We start from the raw sequence: 22740 nt of genomic DNA on the forward strand, positions 1-22740 counted from the left end.
TCTGAGAAGCTGGGAGCCTATAGTAAAAACCAAACCAAACAGTAATGTCAGCGCATCCCAAAAATAATGGAGTTCAGGCTGGGTTCACAGTAGTGGGTTAACCTGCACTGGGTCTGCAGGGCTAGGGAGGAGGGACCAAAATGCAGCTATTCTAGCAAAGTGTGTGGTTAAAATTGCAATCATAACGTTCTGAGAAGCTTATGACAAGAATGTTTCAGGAAGCTTGTGACTGAATGTTTCTCATGCAAGAAGGCCTGAGCAACCCATCGTTATGCTCAGAAACTATGCTGAGCTACCTTTGCAAAATACTTGTGTGGACAGATTCCAGGAAGTCTGTGGATAAACTGGTATGTGATAACTAAAAAACAAGTTATTTTTGAAATGCTTGTGGTTTTGTGACCAAGACCTCATGGTCCTATGGTAATCTTGAAACTGTTTTGCAGAACAACGTAAATGTCATCCAAATCAGAAAAAATATTCACTGGTTCCTCATATTTCTGTATATAAGCCTCCCGAGAGCTCCAGCTAACCAGTGTGCTGTGTATTTTCACCTGGTGCAGCCCAGCTATAGTTGTTTCTATTCCTCAATAAAACTCATTTTCTTTCACTCCCAACAGAATTTGGGATTTTGTTCTTCAACAGTAAGAATGGTTCTGGGAAAAGTCAGCTAAGCACTTTTTAATATAACCAAGCTGGAAAACATATAACACAAATGATTAACCTGTAGATTGTTGTTAGTTGCCAGAGTGTGAACCTGAACGGAAGCCCTGGTTTTTAGAGATCCTACTATCTGCCAACTGAGTCAACATCAATCTCTGTAACTTCCCCTTTGGCAATGCTCTGTTTGTGTATATAAAAAAAAACAAAAACCAAACCCAGTGCCGTTGAGTAGATTCCGACTCATAGGACCCTATAGGACAGAGTAGAACTGCCCCACAGATTTTCCAAGGAGTGCCTGGCGGATTCGAACAACCGATCCTCTGGTTAGCAGCTGTATGACTTAACCACAACGCCACCAGCTAAAGTTGTAATTTGGTGAGAAGATTCTGTTCCCCAAGTTGTTCTTCAGTAAACTCTATCCACTCATAATCCAATTTGAGTTACTTTTCTCTTCGACAGCACCAAAACGTAGCAACTATTCTGCAGCATAACAAGGAGAGATAATTCTACCTGGGAAAAGTGTTCGCTTTTTAGAACCCTTTCCGATTTGAATATAAGCTCCCCCCCGCCATGTTGAGCTTATTTGTTGGGTTGCAGCATCCTCGTTTGTAAACTAAGGATAAATAATGGATGTTTAATGTTAATGGAGTGGGCATCCAGGGAAGTCTCGGGTGTTCATCACCAATCGCATGACCCAGCATCAATCGCATCCCTTTAGTAAAGCAGCAACCTCTCAGCACTCCCCACAGCACAGGGAGTTCCCAACTCGCGGCGTCCGGGACTGAACCGCAGAGAACTGGAATCCCGGAGAAACTGCCTCGGGCTGAGCCGAGGGCCGACGCCCCCCGGTCAGGACTACAACTCCTGTCAGGCTACACCCAAGTTTAGGGATTCTCTACACTTTATCTTCCGCGCATCGCTCATTGGCTCCGCCCCTCGGGGGTGGGCCCTCTTCTCTCCCTTGGTAGTCATGAACGTGGCCGCGCATCCGTCACCGGAAGAACCCGTGTGACGTCATGAGAGCCTACGTTTCGCGCGGGGGAGGGAGTTAGCGGACGGTCCCTGGCTGCGTTCTGGCGGCCCCGGGACCGCGGAAGAGGCTCCTGAGGGTGGCCGCGATGCCTCGCCCGCGGCGGGTCAGTCAGCTCCTGGATCTGTGAGTCCACCCTGTCCCCGCCTCCCCTTCGCGCCTCCCCGGCACCTCCTCCGTGGAGCCCGGCCCTTCGCTCCTTTCCTTCCCCGCCCCCTTACCACCTCCCGGCCTCTAACGGGAACGTGCTGATGTTTCTATTCTTGGGTTCCTGGTTTGTTGTCTCCCCACTGAGGACGGTTGAGCAAAGTGGGCTGCTGGACAGGCTTGTTCCTTCGTCCTGTGCCCTGGACGCTACCAGATGGGTGTCCGAACTCCTGTCAGACCTGACAGCTCGTAGCCCTGCTGGTTCCTGGCAGTGGCCTGTTTCTGACAGGAGTTGAAAGCCCTGGCAGAACAAAAGGAAACACTAGATGGGGCTGTCAAAAGCCTTCAGCAAAATTCCACCCTGGTCTTTATTGTTACTGTAACTAGGATAAATAGTCATTCTTGGAGGCAGTATCTAGCACAGTGGCTAAAAATATGGATTCTTGATTGAGATTGCTTGGTTCAGCTCCCAGCCCTCCCATTCACCAGCTGTGTGACCATGAATAAGTTACTTAATCTTTCTCAGTGCCTGAGTCCTTTATCTATAAAATTAGGATAATAATAGTACCTATCTCATGAAGTTGTAGCGAGAAATAATTTAACACGTAAAGCCCTAAAAAGGATGCTTGGCAAATGATAAGCCCCATTAAAGTGTGGCGCAGTGGTTAAGCGTTTGGCTGCTAACCAAAAGGCTGGCAGTTGAGATCCACCAGCCGCTCCTTGGAAACTCTATGAGGCAGTTTTACTCTGTCCTACAGGGTCGCAATGAGTTGGAATCCACTCGATGGTAATGGGTATGTTATAATATTATTGGACTGAACGTTTCTGGAGAGAAGAGATTGGCATTGTAACGGCAACTTCCAGCACATTTCCAGTGTGAAATAAATATTAATAATAATGACAAAAAAAAAAAAAAAAACCTGTTGCCGCGGAGTCGATTCCGACTCATAGCAACCCTATAGGATGGAGTAGAAGGGCCCCATAGGGTTCACAAGGCTGTAATCTTTATGGAAGCAGATTGCCACATCTTTCTCCTGCAGAGGGCATCTTCCAGTAATATTAACATGTGGAAAATACTTTAAAGAGAATACAAAAAAAAAAAAAAAACTGCCATCTAGTTGATTCCGACTGAAAGCGACCCTATGGGACAGAGTAGAACTGCCCCATAGAGTTTCCAAGGAGCGCCTGGTGAATTCAAACTGCCAACTTTTTGGTTAGCAGCCATAGCTCTTAACCAGTAGGCCACCAAGATTTAATGGCCTTAATCTACTGAAGGCTTTCTCAGACAGTGGGGATTTGACATTTACATTATATCTCATGAATTTCTGGTCCTCAGTCCACAGTCAGTTTTGTAAAGAAGACATCTGTTGGTTCCCCTTTGTGGGGACTAAGCCTTTTGTATTGTCCTGAGAAAAAGAGTTTGCTTTAGTTCTGGTCATAAATTTTACACCTGATCCAAATGAGATTTTATTTCTATCAATAAAGGCAGTTTAGACTAATCGTTAAAGAGCTCAAGCCAGGAAGACAGACTAGTTGAGTTCTGTTTATACATCTAACATTTATTAGTTATATAACCTTCAGCAAATGATATAACATGTCTGGGTTTCAGTCTTCTCATCTGTAAATGGGGGCTGATGATAATATTACCTACTTTTCTGAGCTGTTGTGAAGATTAAAAGCCACTACATGAAAATCCCATAGAACAATGCTTTGGCACATAATAAGTATTCATTTATGTTAATTGTTATCAATATTATTGAATGCCTACCATGGGCAGGGAGTCCAGGTGACACAGTGGTTAGGAGCTACGGCTGCTAACCAAAAGGTTGGCAGTTCAAATTCACCACCCGCTGGTCAGAAGCACTATGGGACAGTTCTCCTGTGCCCTATAGGGTCGCTATGAGTTGGAATCAACTCCACAGCAACAGGTTTGGTTTGTTTTTACCATGAACAGCAGTGTAACAAGGAATATGTTACTTAAGTTCTGACCTTATTCTAAAAAAAAAAAGCTCAACTTAAATCCTGTTTCTTTCCTGAAGCTTCCCATACAAATGATCTTCTGAACTGCTGCAGCCAGAACCAACTCTTTTGTGTCTTTGTATCTTTCTTTATTTGTGGAGTTGCTCAATTTTCTTTGTTATCCAGTTTAACTAGTGGTTAAAGAGCATATGTGGCATGTGCAAAATCTGAAGGTTGCAGCATGTAGAAAGCTGCATAAAGGCGGTACAGTCTTATAGGACTAATATAAGACAAGTATATAAATAACTATACATATAGGTAAATAATACCACTGAAGAGAAATTAACAAAATGCTTTGAAATTTCTGATAAGAAAAAGAACACGTAAGACTAGGAGAAGGCTTTTTGAAGGGGGCTATATTTGAAGATTGGTAGAATCAGACACTTGCTGATGGGAGGACATTCATCCAAGAAGGTGGAGTGGGGGAGAAGAGGTGTGGAATAATGAGTACGGTAGCTTGACAGGCAGGGAAGTTAGAAATACCTGAGAAAGCCAGAAAGTAGTATTCCAATTTGACTGAAGCATACAGTATGAATAGTGGAGGAGTGAGACATAAAGCCAGATAATTGGAGTAGAGCCATATTTGGAGAGCTTTGGGGTCCAAAATGAAGAGAGTGTGTTTTAATTTAGTGTAGGGAGCGATGAAAGATTTTGGAAATGTGCAGGGATTAGGGAGAAGTTGGGAGTGAGGAAACACTTAAGAACCTTGCAAAATCTTGGAAAGAAGTAAAGAGTCCAAACTAGGAGACATGTGTGAAGGAGTTCATTGCAGAGTTATTTCTGGTGTCAGAGAGTGGGGGTGTCCATCACTGAGAGAGGTATTCTGGAGTATTATATAGCTATTAGAAAAATAAAGAGTAGGTACACATATTCACATGGCTACAACTTAAAAATATAGCACTGAGTGAAAAAAGAGGAAACAGAATAACTCATGTTAAGAAAAATTATCCAAAGAGCCCTGATCAAAAGGGGGAAAAGCAGAACAGAATTTCAAATTCTCATAGACTGCAGACTTTCTGGAGCCAGCAGGGCTCGATGAACCCTGAAACTATTGCCCTGAGGTAATCTTTAAAACTTAAACCAAACATGTCCCCTGAAGTCTTCTTAAAACCAAACAATAGTTTAGCTTAGCTAGTAAAAAATGTCTGCCTTAAGCAGTATGCTCTTTTAAGATCTATATGGGATCAAAGTGACAACAGCAACACAAAAGATTAGATAGGAAACCTAGGGGGCAGTGACTTTATGTTAATAGGGGAAGAACAACTCAGTAAAGGAGGGTGAGAATGGTTGCACAACTCAAAGAATATAATCAGTGTCACGGAATTGTACATGTAGAAATGGTTGATGTATGTTTTGCTGTATATATTCTCAACGACAACAAAATAAAATTAAAAAAGAAAAATTATCCAAAACTTGGAAGTAAAGCAAAAAGATGATCAGATGACCCTCATTCTTATTAGGGTGTTGCTCCTCCACATACGGGCGTGTAACTTTGCTTTATTATTTACTGTCTATTACAACCCAGATATTTTGCACCTCGGTAAAGTGAAATTGTAATTTGTAGAAAAGTAAATAAATGATTTTGTCCCATTGCAATATAAATTATTTTTCTGCCCTGTAAGGACTGCTTTTGCAAGAAGTTTTGTATCTAATTTAGCAATATTACTCCAGCATTTTTTAAAAAATCTTTCACTGAGGAAAAACATACCTTGCTCATGGATAGGAAGACTTAACATAGTAAAAATGTCTATTCTACCAAAAGCCATCTATACATACAATGCACTTCCGATCCAAATTCCAATGTCATTTTTTAAGGTGATAGAGAAACAAATCACCAATTTCATATGGAAGGGAAAGAAGCCTCGGATAAGCAAAGCAGTACTGAAAAAGAAGAAGAAAATGGGAGGCCTCACTCTACCTGATTTCAGAAGCTATTATACAGCCACGGTAGTCAAAACAGCCTGGTACTGGTACAACAGGCACATAGACCAATGGAACAGAATTGAGAACCCAGATATAAATCCATCCACGTATGAGCAGCTGATATTTGACAAAGGCCCAGTGTCAGTTTAATTGGGGAAAAGATAGTCTTTTTAACAAATGGTGCTGGCATAACTGGATATCCATTTGCAAAAAAATGAAACAGGACCCATACCTCACACCATGCACAAAAACTAACTCCAAGTGGATCAAAGACCTAAACATAAAGACTAAAACGATAAAGATCATGGAAGAAAAAATAGGGACAACCCTTTCTAGGAGCCCTAATACAAGGCATAAACAGAATACAAAACATTACCAAAAATGACAAAGAGAAGCCTGATAACTGGGAGCTCCTAAAAATCAAACACCTATGCTCATCTAAAGACTTCACCAAAAGAGTAAAAAGACCGCCTACAGACTGGGAAAGAATTTTCAGCTATGACATCTCCAGCCAGCTCCTGATCTCTAAAATCTATATGATTCTGTCAAAACTCAACCACAAAAAGACAAACAACCCAATCAAGAAGTGGGCAAAGGATATGAACACACACTTCACTAAAGAAGGTATTCAGGCAGCTAACAGATACTTGAGAAAATGCTCTCGATCATTAGCCATTAGAGAAATGCAAATTAAAACCACGATGAGATTCCATCTCACTCCAACAAGGCTGGCATTAATCCAAAAAACACAAAATAATAAATGTTGGAGAGGCTGCGGAGAGATTGGAACTCTTATACACTGCTGGTGGGAATGTAAAATGGTACAACCACTTTGGAAATCTATCTGACGTTATCTTAAACAGTTAGAAATAGAACTACCATACAACCCAGAAATCCTACCCCTCGGAATATACCCTAGAGAAACAAGAGCCTTCACACAAACAGATATATGCACACCCATGTTTATTGCAGCTCTGTTTACAATAGCAAAAAGCTGGAAGCAACCAAGGTGTCCATCAATGGATGAATGGGTAAATAAATTGTGGTATATTCACACAATGGAATACTATGCATCGATAAAGAACAGTGACGAATCTCTGAAACATTTCATAACATGGAGGAACCTGGAAGGCATTATGCTGAGCGAAATCAGTCAGAGGCAAAAGGACAAATATTGTATAAGACCTCTATTATAAGATCTTGAGAAATAGTATAAACTGAGAAGAACACATACTTTTGTGGTTACGAGGAGAGGGAGGGAGGGAGGGAGGGAGAGGGTTTTTTACTGATTAATTAGCAGATAAGAACTGCTTTAGGTGAAGGGAAGGACAACACTCAATACACGGAAGATCAGCTCAGCTGGACTGGATCAAAAGCAAAGAAGTTTCTGGGATAAACTGAATACTTCAAAGGTCAGCGGAGCAAGGGCGGGGGTTTGGGAACCATGGTTTAAGGGGACTTCTAAGTCAATTGGCAAAATAATTCTATTATGAAAACATTCTGCATCCCACTCTGAAATGTGGCGTCTGGGGTCTTAAATGCTAACAAGCAGCCATCTAAGATGCATCAATTGGTCTCAACCCACCTGGATCAAAGGAGAATGAAGAACACCAAGGTCACACGACAACTAAGAGCCCAAGTGACAGAAAGGGCCACATGAACCAGAGACCTACATTATCCTGAGTCCAGAAGAACTAGTTGGTGCCCGGCCACAATCGATGACTGCCCTGACAGGGAGCACAACAGAGAAGCCCTGAGGGAGCAGGAGATCAGTGGGATGCAGACCCCAAATTCTCATAAAAAGACCATACTTAATGGTCTGGCTGTGACTAGAGGAATCCCGGCAGTCATGGTCCCCAAACCTTCTGTTGGCACGGGACGGGAACCATCCCCGAAGACAATTCATCAGACATGAAAGGGACTGGACAGTGGGTAGGAGAGAGATGCTGATGAAGAGTGAGCTAATTATATCAGGTGGACACTTGAGACTGTGTTGGCATCTCCTGTCTGGAGGGGGGATGGGAGGATAGAGAGAGTTGGAGGCTGGCAAAGTTTTCAGGAAAGGAGAGACTGGAAGGGCTGACTCATTAGGGGGAGAGCAAGTGAGAGTAAGGAGTAAGGTGTATATTAACTTATATGTGACAGACTGACTTGATTTGTAAACGTTCACTTGAAGCTCAATAAAAGTTAATAATAAAAAAATCTTTCACTGATGATACATAAATTTCTCATGTGCTCCTTTGAACCAGCCTTGTCAATTTACTGTTTCTGTTATTAATGAGTTAAAACTTTGACACATGCTCACTGTGTTTTTAAGCATTATTATTTTATTTTAATATTTTCCAAAGTATATTTTTGACACATAGTACTATTTAGTTGAATTAAAAATATGCATACAAAACTATCGTGTACATTTTACAAGTCCTCATACACCTATAAAAAAAAATAGATACCATTAAACTCATTAGAATGGTTGCCTGTGGGAATAGGAAAGATTTGGGAGTGGAATATGGAGATTAAAGGAAATAAATAAATAAAAGATATCATTGCCAGTAATTACAGCGACAGTAGATGGGACAAAAAGCAACACTCATCCCCAAATGAGAAATATTCTTCTCTATATACAAGCATGTAACCTAAAGGGTCACAGATCACTCCAGTTTTGGAATTTATTGTTAAGCTTGATTTGGATCACCATTACATTGTTTTTGTTAAGCCACATGGGCAGTGTCACTGAGTAGTTGCAGCCTTAATTGCCATACATAGAATAATCCAAGATCACTTGGGTGTCAGGAGAAACATAAATTTGTATGTTAGATTGAAACAAGGTTGTGCTGGTCCATGTATTTATACATGAATGAAATGAGGTCCATGTTCAGGAACTGCTGTTGATGGTGTCAGGCATGGCAGAATAATTCAAGGCCAGTCATATGCACATGAGTTTTTCTATTTTTGTAGCACGTGGACAGGGATGACAGAATCAACAGTGGGTCAGATGTCCAGCTGCAGCTTCTGCTTGCCTCAGGTGAACCATTATGATTATTTTTGCTAAGCTACAGTTCTGGACAAAGGGAGCATTAATTGCCCTCCCAACCCCAGATGTTCTCTCCCCAAGTTCTGGGGTTCTTGCTATCCGTCATGATCACATTATCGGTAGGCCCTTTACTGCCCCATTGACATCAAGTCAGTTCCGACTCACAGCAACCCTAGAGGCCAGAGTAGAACTGCCCCATAGTATTTCCAAGGCTGTAATCTTTGCGGAAGTAGATTGCCACATGTTTCTTCCATGGAGGAGCTGATGGGTTTGAATCGCTGACCTTTCAGTTAGCAGCTGAGCACTTAACCACTTTGCCACCAGAGCTCCTTATGTCCCATACTACTACCTGTAATTTTGCTTTTTCTCCAATCATTCCCTACTTACAGAGGTCAAGTGTAAGAGAAGCAAGGGCATTTTAACAAAATTTATAGAGAAGCATCCCATTTTCTACCTTGACTATCATGGTCCACTATATGGGAACTTGGTGAGCAATGTACTCAACCAGTTGGCCCTTATATTCATTATCTAGGATAAGGGTTGGCAAACTTTTGTGAAGGGCCAGATAGTAAATATTTTCATTTTGTGGGCCACACAATCTCTGCCACAATCACTCAACTTTGCCGTTTTAGGGCAAAGGCAGCCATAGATAATACTTAAAGAAATGGGCATAGCTGTGTTTCAATAAAACTTCATCTACAAAAACAGGCAGCTGTCCAGATTTGGCCATGGGTCGTAGTTTGCTGACCCCTAATCTAGGACTGGTGGTACAGTGGCTAAGAACTCGGCTACTGACAAAAAGTTCACCCTGGGAAGTCTTTGCACCACCCAGACTCTCTGAATTTGACAGTTGTGCTTGTAACATAAATAGATGTAATACGAATATCAGAAAAGTACCAAAAAGGGAGTGGCGCCCCCATTGCTCCCCTCTACCAGCTGCCGTGAGTGAGAACCTCTGCCCTAGAAAAAGGAGAAGTAACAGCAATGAAGAGGACAACAGTGTCTCCCCCTCCTCCCTAGACCAAATGGAACAGTAGAAACTCTTTCAAGATTTCTGGGACAGGAGACATATGTATTCCTTGAAGACACAACTCCAGATACTCCTCAGAGATAGCCAAACACCTTCTGAGATTGATTTTCTAGGTCTGAAAGCTTAGGGCCATAGTCTTGTGTTTCAACTCAGTCAGCTGGCATAACATAGTTTGCAAAGTTTGTGTTCTGCATCGCAGTGAAGTGAGTAGTGTCTGGGGCCTTCAAAGCTTGCGAGCAGCCCTGTACAATACAGTTATTGGCCTCTACTCATCAGGGGCAAAAGAGTAAGAAGGTAATGAAAATCTCAGAGAAGAAATACGTCTGCAAGGCTGATATCTACCCTGAAACCAAAAAAAACTAGATGGTACCCAGCTACCACTGCTGACCGTTCTGACCAGGGTCACAATAGATGGTCCTGAATAGAATGGCAGAAAAATATAGAACAAAACTCAAATTCTTCAAAAAAAGTCCAGACTAACTGGACTAACCAATTCGCACCAGAGGGCTCCCTGAGACTGTCACCCTGAGACACTCTTTAAACCTTGAACCAAAATTATACCCTGAGATCACCTTTTAGCAAAAGAACAGAGTAGCACGTAAAATAAAGGATATTACCCGTAATAACTGTGCTGTGCTAAAAAAAAAAACAAAAAACCATCTGTATGAGACCAAAAGGTCGACATTTACCCTATAACAAAGATGAGAAGATAAAGGGGCAGGGGAACTAGAGTACTGGAAATGGAACAACCAGAGCACAAAGAGAATGTTGACACATTGTGAAAATTGTAACTAATGTCACTGAACAATTTGTGTGAAAATTGTCATATGGGAACCTAACTTGCTGTATAAACTTTCACCAAAAACAAAATAAAATATTATTTAAAAAAAAAAGATTCCGGGGACAAAGAGTCTTCAAGCAGTGATAGTGGTGGGAGCAGCAGCAGAATCAACAGCCTGGACAGAGGAAGTGGGCCAGAAGGCAGCTTAAACCAGATCATGGCAGGCTCCAGCCTGAATACCTCTCAGTCTGCCTCCAGGCACCTGCATTCTGCCAAGACCTTTATTTCCACATCCACCAGATCCTGAAGAACAGTTTCCAGCATGATGCACGGATAGGTTCTTGCCCTCTGTGAAGGGACAGTGCTGTGCAGATTTGCTATTTCAATTTGCTGTTTGTTTTTTTAAAATGCACAAAAAAATTTCTGTTGGCTTCTCAGTCTATTTTGAAATAACAGGTTAACAGGCAATTGTTTACTTGTGGTTTTGCTGCACTATTGTGGTTTCAAAGGGGCTTTGAAGCAATTTTTTTATAGGATTATTTTGAGGTTGGGTATCAAATCCATGTCAAGGTAATGGTATGACGAAATCTCATCTGGGTGTTGAATTCACAGTATGTTCAATTCAGATTTATTTCAAAATCTGTCAATTAGAAGTTCTTTGCAAAAAAAACTTTTAAACAGGTGATCTTCCATTTTTTTTTAATTCAGTAAACTAGTAAAGTATACAGGAGCCCTAGTGGCACAAAAGGTTAATCACTGTGCTGCTAACAGAAAGGTTGGTGGTTTGAACCCACTCAGCAGCTCTATGGGAAGAAACTTGGTGATCTGTTTCGGTAAGGATTACAGCCAAGAAAACCCTGTGGGCCAGTTCTACCCTGTCACATATGGGCTCACTGTGAGTCAAAATCAATTTGCCTGCACCTAACAACAACAGTAAAGAGTATCTAATTTCCCTGAAAAAGCATGAGTTTTTTTCCACAATACAAAAAGCTGGATTCAGTCTTGCACTGGAATTAACTGCCACACTACCTCTTAGTATGTAGATATCCTATTGAAAGTACTCCTTCCTTTGTAACAGAATATTCAGATCCAATTTAGACTGTGTAAGGGAAGCACTCTCCTTCTCTTTGTTATATGTATTTGTATTACCAGGGGAAATGTCTTTCAGACTATTGTGTACCCAGATAACTTGTATATCATTATTCCTTCAGAGTCCGCATTTCAGACTTAGTAGAAAACATTGCACAGGTCCCCAAAAACGGGAAATACATAACAACTTTGTCTTACAAACTTGTTATTTTAGCAGCTTACATGACCTCATTGATAGTTCCACCCTGTTGTGTCAAGAATTGAAGCACTGATGGAAGCACTTAAGCTGCCCAAACTGATGTCTGAAGTAACAAGTACTGTGAAACTACTGGATAAGGATTAACTTTACACTTAAAGTAGCCCCTAACAGTAACTAGAGGGACCCATTCCATCCTTGAAACTGGAGAAATTGGTGTGTCTTAGAAAGAAATGAGGAGAGACACTTTTAGAAGAAATAGCGCAATATTTATTTAGACAAAGAGGGGTATGTTTCCATGCAATTTAGTCATACTCAAGAGCCGACCAGTTTTCAATAATGAAGGCATGGGTGTGTCTTTCTCCTCACTGACAAGCTGTTTGAACAAGAAGTCAGGATTCATTGGATCATCTGCCCTGGAGAGAACCAGGGGTACAACCTGCCAATGGATGTAGAGGAAAGTACCTTAGAGTCTCACTAGATCCTCCTGTCTGCTCATACCCTCTAGTCTACTCTATACGGAAGCCCACTCAACACATACAACGGATCTGAGAAACACAGATGGCTCTAATAAGAGGACTTTAGTATTTGTCAAGATTTCTTTTAAATTTATTTTGTTGTTGTTGAGAATGTACACGGCAAAACATATACCAATTCAACTATTTCTACATATACAATTCAGTGACATTGATTACATTCTTCTTTGTGCAACCATTCTCACCCTCCCTTTCTGAGTTGTCCCTCCCCCATTAACATTAACTCACTGCCCCTTAAGGTTCCTGTCTAATTTTTTGAGTTGATGTCACTTTGAACCCATATAAGTAGTTCTTAAAAGAGTATAACGCTCAGGGCAGACATTTTTACTAGTTAAACTATTGTTGGTTTTAAGAAGACTTCAAGGGATATTTTTGGTTTTAGGTTTAAAGATTATCCCAGGGCAAGAGTTTCAGGGCTTTATTTCTCAAGATTTGAAAAGGACATAGGGAACAGAATGAAATTTTATTAGGTGACAACTAAAATTTCAAAATGAGGCCTGCCTTAGGAAAAGGGTAAATATATGTGCCTCCTTTCCATGTTTTGATCCTCTAATACGAATAGAATTTAAAGGTCAGCTACTTAGAGTGAATATTTAGTGTTATGGGGAAAAAGTTATAGCACAGGCCCCACATGTGTGGAATGGACGATTTGTACAAGAGCTTTTTCTTCTTCTACCATCTTCTTTCAAGGGTTTTAAAACCAGATGTTTGATGAAGATTTTGGACCTTAATATGATGGCAGGGAATGCAGAAAGGATACATTGCTAATATTTCGTCTAACAAAGCAAAAAACAACCAAATGCTGTAAAAAGACAAGCCGTTTGAGCTCTCTTATACACACGTACACAACACAATTCAGAAATACCCAGGAGGCTTAATGGATGTCGTCCTTTTGAAACAAAATATGTATTAACAAGACAGTGTAAAACTTGAGAGAGCAAATTTCGTTTTATTACCCACTCAACTAAAAGTTATGGGGGAGGGGGTTAAATTTTCTCCAGTCCAAAATAAATTTTTTTTTTTTCCCCAAATAAGTACGGTCATTAAAAAAAAAAAAAGTCACCAAAAGCAGGTAAAAAGGAATAGAGCTATGCAGTGCCATGGATCACTTTTGTGTGGCCTTTCTCACCATGATCTTATAACTCTCACCCAAGTGATTGGGTGAGGGTGTACATATAAGGTTATCGTGCCCCACCAAGGGGATTGGTCAGGTTTGCCATCCCGCTGGGCTTAAAATGAACCATCCCAGAGTTGGAAAAGAGAGGATCCCACCACCTCCAAGGAAGGAGAGCCAAGTGTGGAGCATGGCCTTTGGACCCAGGATCCCTGCATTGAGAAGCTCCTGGAACCAGGTGACCAAAGGAGAGAAAGAAAGCAGCAACACTGAAGATGACGACAAGCAGGGACAGAGAGGCTGGCCGGAAGACCGGCAGGAGTTTCCTGGCCCACAGAGTAAGAAAGCTGAGTGCCTTTGGGCAGGAGGCTTGCTGGTAAAGTGGAATGCCTGTAGGCATTTATGGGCAGAGCTAAAATAACTTTGAAAACTTGCCTGAGCAGGGCAGAGGTTGAGAGCCAGGCAGAGGCCTACCTGTGAACACGACTGGGAAGAGGCTGTCCTGATGGAAGAGCTGTATCCTGAGCGTTCGTCAACCAGAATTGTTACCTGTTACTTCCTTGATAAACCCCATAATCATGAGTACTGTCTGTGAGTTCTGTGTGGCCATTGCAATGAATTACTGAACCCAACAAATAAGTAGAGAGTGCTGTGAAGAGGGACAGTTGGTGTCAGAATGGCAAAGATGGTGGAGATAGGAGGCATGTCTGACCTCCCCTTCATAGAAATTAGCTTCGGGCTGTTGATCTTTATTCTTTTTCCCCCTTTGGAAATTAGAGAAGGTCAAACCCCAACCCCACCATTTTTACAAGCTATATAGTAGTAACATTTCTATAATTCGCTGGAATTAATATAAATTTGAAGTAGATTTTAATAAAGTAAGATGTAAATGGTGGGGTGGGAGGGAGGTGGGAAAGGGGAACTTTACTGCTTAGGGGACTGAGCTCTTAAGGGTAACGGGAAAATTTAGAAACAGATAATGGTAGTGCTCGAATAACATGATAAATGTAACTAGTATCACTGAATTGTACCCATGAAGAATGTTGAAACGGCAATTTGTTATGTATATATTTACCACAATTGAAAAAAAAAGATGTATATAGTAAGCCCTAAAGCAACCATTAAGACAATCCAAAATATATAGTGACAATATCATTAAAGGAATTAAGATGTGACATTAGTAAAAACTCAACATAAAAGAAAGCAGTAAAGGAGGAATCCCATTGCTGTTAAGTTGATTACAACTTATAATAACGACCCTATGGGACAGAGTAGAATTGCCCCCATAGGGTTTCCAATGAGCAGCTGGTAGATTCGAACTGCCGACCTTTTGGTTAGCAGCCGAGCTCTTAACCACTGCACCACCAGGGCGCCAAAGAAGAAATAGAGGAATAAAAAAGACATAAGACATAGAAAACAAAAAATAAAATGACAGATGTAAATCTATCTGTAAGTAATAAAATTAAATGTGAATGGAATAAGTAATCCAATCACCAGAGGCTAAGGACTGTAGTCTCAGAGGACATCTAGGCTAATTGCCATACATAGTTCATAAAGACAATGTTCTACGTCCTACTTTGGTGAGTAGTGTCTGGGATCTTAAAAGCTTGTGAGCAGCCACCTAAGATACAACTCTTGGTTTCTTTCCATCCAGAGCAAAGGAGAGTAAGGAAAACCAAAGATTCAAGGAAGCAATTAGTCCAAAGGCCTAATGAACCACAAGAACCATCATCTGTACAAGCCTGAGACCAGAAGAACTAAATGTTGCCTGGCTACCACTACTGACTGCTCTGACCAGGATCACAATAGAAGGTCCTGGTCAGAGTGGGAAAACAATGTAGAGCAAAACTTGACTTCATAAAAAAAGACCAGATTTGGAACTTCTGAGACTGTGGTCCTTAGATACCCTTCTAACCTGGAACTGAAGCTACTCCTGGAAATCACCTCTCACCTAAATAAGAGACAAAACCCAAAACCAAACCCATTGCCATTGAGTCAATTCCGACTCACAGAGACCCTATGCGACAGAGTAGAACTGCCCCATAACTTTTCCAAGAAGCAGCTGGTGGATTTGAACTGCCAACCTTTTGGTTAGCAGCTGAGCCCTTAACCACTGAGCAACCAGGACTCCATGCAAAATAATAGACATGCCTATAATATAAACAATAACACCCATGAGGAAAGTGCTCCTTAGAACAACAATCTATATGAAACCAAAAGGACAACATCTGCCCAAAGGCAAAGATGAGAAAGCAGGAAATCAGGCAAACGGAAACGGGAAACTCAGGGTGGTAATGGGGAGAGTGCTGATGCATTGCGGGGATTGCAACCAATGTTACAGAACAATTTATACATAAATTATTAAATGGGAAACTAATTTGCTCTGTAAACCTTCACCTAAAGTACAATAAAATGTTCAAATAAATAATGCAATCAAAAGGCAAAGATTTTCAGACAAAAAAATTGGCACATTGAACTTTATTAAAATTGAGTAAGACTCCCTCGATGCTATACAATCCCACACAACTTCACATACACAAAAATCAGTTCCTGGTTATTTTAAATCAAAAAGTGAAAGACCAAACTAATTTTCCTTAAGAAAACATAGCAAAATACTCCCATGAACTTCAGACAAAGAGAGTTCATAAACAGTGAGCAAAAACTGCTTGCTATATCAAAAAACACCAATAAATTGGACTACATAAAAATGTATTTCTCATTGGCAAAAGATTAAGGGAGTAAAAAGGCAATCAACAGAATGGGAGAACACGTGTAACCAATAGATGGCTTCTATCTAGAATATGCAAGGAACTCCCACATATCAATAAGATACACTCTACACTAACCCTGCTTCATTAACATAACAAAGACAACCCATTCCAAAATGGGATTATATCCACAGGCATAAAACACCCAAACCAAACCCCTTGCCCTTGAGTTGATTCCCACTCATAACGACCCCGTAGGACAGAGTAGAACTGTCCCATGGTTTCCAAGGAGCGCCTGGTGGATTCAAACTGCTGACCTTTTGGTTAGTAGCCGTAGCACTTTACCACTATGTCACTAGGGTTTCCAAACCTGAAGCATAGGGGTAGGATTTACAGCGCATATTTTGAGGAAACAATTCAATCCATAATATTCCACCCTTTGGCCCCCAAAATTCATGTCCTCAGCTGCAAAACACATTCACCCCATCACATCATCCTAAAAGTTTTAAATCCACTCCAAATCCAAAATCTCATCTTCTGAATCACCTAAATAAATATAGGTGAGATTTTAGGCTTTTTCCCATTCTGGGGCAAAATTCCTCTTCATCTGTGAGCCTGTGAAATCTAGAATATGTTTCCAAAGTACAATAGTGGAACAGGCATATGGTAGACACTTCTATTACAAATAGGAGAAATTGGAGGGAAAACAGCAAGTCCAAAACCCAGCAGAACAAATTGTATTAGTTCTCAAAGCTTGAAAATAACCTCTTCTTCTCTGAGACCATCTGGGCAGTGACCCTGCCCTCTACACTTTGGGTATTGGCCATGCCCTCTGGATTCTGGGTGGAGGTCCCTCAGCCCTGGGCTTCAGCTCCGTCATCCAGGCCCTTTGGGATGGCAACTCTGCTCCCTCGGCTTTAGGCTGCCCCATTCCTTAGTCCATCTGAGTGGCAACCCTACCCCCTCAGCCCCATTCTTCTGTCCCATTCTTCTGCCCCTTGGGCATGGTATCTTTAACCCCTCAGCTTTGGGTGGCAGCCCCATCCCCCTGGCACACCTTAACGTCAGCCCCACACTCCAGAACAGAGTTGGCCAAGATCTGATTCTTTGATACTTAGGAGGCTGTGGCCCCATCCTTTGAGATCCAGGAGACCATGGCCTCACCCTTTGAAAACAAAAAGGCTGCTCCACCTGCTCCTTCCAACAGTTCTGCTGATCTCTGAGCTGCTCCAGGAATGGTCCTTTTCTTTTCTTGGAGGACAAGAGGTGTAGCTCCTTTGGACTGTTTCCTGCCTATAGAATTCCAAGAGGTTGACAGCATCCTTTCCTTTTTTCTTTCTCTGCCTTCTTCAGTCTGAGCTGATAGTTTTTCTGCTGTGGTAGTTGGTTAGATCCATCAGTCACAGGCTTAATCTCTAATAAAAGATTGTGTAGCCACATCTTTGATGAACATTATAGGACACATGTCCTTGGTTTGGAAACCCTGGTGGTGTAGTGGTTAAGTGCTATGGCTGCTAACCAAAAGGTCGGCAGTTTGAATCCACCTGTCACTCCTTGGAAACTCTATGGGGCAGTTCTACTCTGCCCTGTAGGGTCACTGTGAGTCGGAATCGACTCGCCAGCAATGGGTTTTTGGTCCTTAGTTTGTACAACAGAATTTTCCAAATCTTTAAGTTCTGTTTTCGTTTTGCAAGTTCATTTTTAAGCCCATCTCGATCCTCTCGAATTTTACTATAAGTGGCAAGGAGAAACCACATGAGCCCTTTAAGATCTTGCTTAGAAATCTCATCAGCGAGATATCCAGGTTCATCACTTATAAGTTCTATCTTCCACCAAAGATTTGAACATAATTTAGATGAGTTCTTTGCCACTGCATAAAAAGGATCACCTTTCTTCCACTGTCCAATCACATGTTCTTCATTTTCTCTGAAAGCCTCACCAGAAGCACATTTAACATCCACATTTCCAGCAACATTTTGTCGCAGGCACCATATATATTCTCTAAGACAATAGAGACTTTCTGCATAGCTCTCCTCACTGCCTTCTGAGCCCTCACCAGAATTGCCTTTGATATCCATAATTTGACCAACAGTTTCTTCAAGGCAACATAGGCTTTTACTATTAAAACAAAACAAAACAAAACTTGTTGCTGTTGAGTCAGTTCGGATTCATAGCAACCTTATAGGACAGAGTAGAATGGCCCCATAGGGTTTCCAAGGAGCGGCTGGTGGATTCAAACTGCCAACCTTTTGGTTAGCAGCATAGCTCTTAACCATTGTGCACTATTAGGCACCTTAAAACTCTTCTAGCCTCTACCCATTACCCAATTCCAAAACTGCTTCCATGTTTTAGGCGTCTGTTAGAGCAGTACCCCACTCTTCCAGTACCAAATTCTGTTTTAGTTATCTAGCACTGTTATAACAGGAATACCACAACTGGATGGTTTTAACAAACAGAAATTTATTTTCTCACAGTTTAGGAGGCTAGAAGTTCGAATTCAGAGTGCCGGCTCAAGGGAAAGGCTCTCTTTCTCTGTGGACTCTGGAAAATGGTCTTTGTCTCTTCTGCTTCTGCTTCCTGATTCCTTGGAGATTTCCATGTGTCTTGGCATCTAACTCCATCTCTGCTCTGCTTGCTTATTTAATCTCTTTTATATCTCAAAAGAGATTGACTCAATGTACACCCTCCACTAATCCTGCCTCATCGACATGAGAAAGCCAACCCGTTTCAAAATGGGATTATAACCTCAGGCAAAAGGTTAGGATTTGTAACACATATTTTTGAGGGACATAATTCAATCTATAGCAGATATATACATTAGTATTCAATGTATAATAATATCATGGACAGGAAGTATTAAAAAAATTCATGGTAGTAGTTACCTTTACAGAGGGAGAGATGGTATACAAAGGAGATTTTAACTATCTGTAACGCTTTATGTCTTAAGAAGGAATATCTGACAAAAATAAGATAAAATAGTAACTTTTTAAAACTCTAGGTAGTGAGTACATGGGTTTTTTTCCCTGTATTTTTAAAAATATTTTCTTAGAAAAACTAGCAAAAAGTAGTAAAAGGAGAGGAAAACTTAATTTAACAGTACAAGTATTGTAAACTATGAATTCTACAGATTCAGTAGAAAAAAAAGAACATAGAGGAATTAAGTAATACTATTATAAATAAATAAATATTTTTTTATCAATAAGCAAGCAGAGCTTTAGTAGTGTAGTGGTTAAGAGCTTGGGTGCTAACGAAAAAGTCAGCAGTTCAAATCTACCAGCTGCTCCTTGGAAACCTTATGGGGCAGTTATACTCTGTCCTATAATGTCTCTATGAGTGGGAGCAAACTCGACAACACCTAACAACAACAATCAATAAGAAAATTATACATAAAATATATTTGTGTATACACACATAAACTTACATGGAGAGATTTATGTACACACATGCATATGGAGACAAAGAACATTATATCTCTCGAATAGAGAATGTATAGTCTCTGAATATTTGTAGAACATATGCAAAATCATTCATGTTCTTGGCCACCAGACAACCTTAACAATTTTTCAAGAGATTATACTTTCTCACAATTATCAATAAAATTAGACAAATAATAAAATGGTGGCCAAAAATCTCTTAACTACATGGAATATTGCTGGAGGTATGTGGAGGGATGAGAGGAGGTATGCTTCAGCTTTGCTGAAATGTGGAGTATTACAGACTTTCCGGAAAACAGTCTTTCGGCATACAGTTATATACCCTAGAAACAGTGGTAATGCTCGTCAACAGAATGACTAAATCATCCACACTGTGAAATATTATGAAGCCATTAAAGGAGAATTAGAATGAAAATTACTGCCTTTGATGGATTTCCATAAGGTATCATTGGATGAAAGAAGAGTCAGAAAAGTACACCAAAATATACTATGGTAACTTTTTATAAAATAATGACCCTATGACCCTGTACATATATGTACTTATATGTGTATTTATAAACACAGAGAAAAATAAGAAATAATATACGCTAGGTTAGTATGGGATTCCTGGTGGCACAATGGTTAAGCGCTCTGCTGCAAACCGAAAAGTGTGCAGTTCAAACCCACCAGTGGCTCTACAAGAGAATAGTCCTGGCGATCTGCTCCCATAAAGGTTACAGCCTATGAGACCCTATGGGGCAGCTCTATTCCGTCCTATAGGGCCACTATGCATTGTAATTGATTCAACGGCACACAACAACAGGTTAGAATATACACTAATGGGAAGAGGGGATAAGAGAGGGAAAGATGGAGGTAACCAAAAAAGGAAAAGGAAAAATAAAGATTGCACTAAAAAATATAAGTATGTGATGAGTTTTATTCATGAATGTAAAGTCTTGTATAATTGGGGGTATTTATATACAGAAATTAATTTTTGTTGTTGTTGTTTAAAGGATGAGTTTCTCAGATAGTTGGAATTTCAGGTCCCATATGAGATACGTTGGCTAGACGTGCATTGCCTTCAAGTCAGTTCCAACTCATAGCAGCCCTATAGGACAGAATAGAACTGCCCATGGGCTTACCAAGGCTGTAATCTTTATGAAAGCAAACTGCCACATTTTTCTCCTGAAAAGCAGCTGGTGGGTTTGAACTGCAGACCTTTCGGTTAGCAGGCAAGCACTTAACCACTGTGCCACCAGGTTTCCAGATGGGTTTTAACAATCCCTAAATTGCTTCTTGGTTGTTGCCTTCTCTGCCTACTCTACATTATGCCTATACTATCCTGGCACTTGCTTAGCTTGGTCTCTCTATGATTTGTACTGTTTGAGTAATCCTTGTGGTTATAGTGCTTTCTCTGATGATCTCATTACTCACATAAATTTTAAGGAAAATAGTAAAAATAAATTGGTAGGATTAGAGAGAAGCTTTTAAATTAGTGAGCTACACTTTTATGTTTATTTAGGAATATATGACTGAAATCATAGTGGTAACTGTTTCTTAGAAAGATTGCCTTAGGAGAAACACTTTTTTTTTTTGTCATTTAAAATTTCATTTTAATAAATGAAGTATGCTGGAGGAAAATGTGTAGTGCAACACTCTGTATTCATAAGTTCTTAGTGAAGACTGTGAAGCAGAGCACAGACCCAACACTGTTCTAGTGGCGTGGTCAACAGGTGTTTATCACTCACAGAATAAATCGAACAGAGATGAGTTGAACAGCAAACATCCTCAACAACCAAATTCCCTGAAGTTAAGCTCCAGTCCCAGGGTGTGATCTTATGATCGCAAGCGTACAAGCCCCACTTAGCACCATGGAAGAGGAATGCTGGTGCCCCTCTCTCCCCACGTTAATATACTAACAGGACAAATAACGTGTAGAGAGATCAAGTAAGGGAAAGGGGCAATGAAAGGGGTAATAAAAAGTTAAAAGGGGGTAATAAAAGAGGAAGCCCCCCTCTGGTAATGGACATTATTCATTGCCCCAGTTGAGGGTGGGCAACCATCTCTCAATGGCTATTTTAAATTTACTGGCATCAGGAGCATTCTTTCCCCCTTTACCCCACTGAGATAGCTTAACAGAGTTCTCAGTTTCTTCAGGGGGCAATCATCTCCCACTAAAGTACACACATTAGTTTGTGTCCATTAGTAGCTAGGGAGACGGTGAGAGAGATTCTAACACATGCGTGCACCCAGCCTAGAGGAAGAGCATCTTGATTACTGAGTACCGACTAGGCTTTTGAATCTTGCAGAGCTGAAGTTGTAAATATTAATATAAAATACACACCTTGTCTTATGTAAGGGCTAAATGTTAATAAGCATTGGAGTAAGTGTTAGGAATCAGTACAATGTAATCTACTTTATTGTATTTTTATTTCAGATGCCTTTGGTGCTTCATGAAGAATATTTCCAGATATATCACAGACATTAAGCCTTTGCCTCCCAACATAAAAGACAGACTAATCAAAATAATGAGCATGCAGGGGCGGATAACAGATTCAAATATCAGTGAGGTAAGAGAATGTATAACTTTAAACCAAACATGTTAGATTTTACTGTTTGGATATGGTTTCAGATTTTTGAAGCCATGGTATATAGTAGGATTAGTAATCATTTTTAAATGTAGTAAAGGATCAGTTTATTTTTCCCTCCAGATAACCAAAAAGTCCATATGCAATAGTTCCTAAAAAAAAAAAAAAAAAAGCTTCTCCCACCATTCTTTGAATTATTTTCCTTGTCTTCATGGTACCAACACCCCATCTTTAAAAAAATTAGAACTTTTTGCTTAATACCTACAGTAAGAAATACATATTACATCGCGGTCCCATACACAAGCCACACATGCGTGCAACAGTACTGTGTGCTGTACACTTTGATATTTTCTCTGTTACTTTACTACATGTCTTATTTAATTAAAAAAAAATGTTGATCACAATACTTGATGAAAGCTGATTTTGTAACCATTAATGGATAACGATCAGCAGTTAAAAATCACCGTTCCAA

General features: G+C 40.5%; 1 protein-coding gene across 7 annotated transcripts in view; it reads left to right on the plus strand.

Annotated features, from left to right (window-relative positions):
• The first annotated feature begins 200 nt into the window (after positions 1–200).
• Positions 201–22740, plus strand: part of AMN1 (antagonist of mitotic exit network 1 homolog) — a 66167-nt gene continuing 43627 nt past the window's right edge. For 2 of the 7 annotated variants that reach the window (XM_023555224.2, XM_023555237.2), the window contains exons 1-3: positions 208–1816; positions 15214–15371; positions 22118–22250. In XM_023555224.2, coding sequence (XP_023410992.1) covers positions 15271–15371; positions 22118–22250 — 234 coding nt within the window. In that variant the 5' untranslated portion in view covers positions 208–1816; positions 15214–15270. Of the gene's footprint in view, positions 1817–15213; positions 15372–22117; positions 22251–22740 lie in introns of all 7 variants that reach the window. The other 5 variants (XM_064284424.1, XM_023555234.2, XM_023555218.2 and 2 more) reach the window with 5 other exon arrangements.

This window comes from Loxodonta africana, chromosome 4 (assembly GCF_030014295.1).
Source record: "Loxodonta africana isolate mLoxAfr1 chromosome 4, mLoxAfr1.hap2, whole genome shotgun sequence".
Lineage (NCBI taxonomy): Eukaryota > Metazoa > Chordata > Mammalia > Proboscidea > Elephantidae > Loxodonta > Loxodonta africana.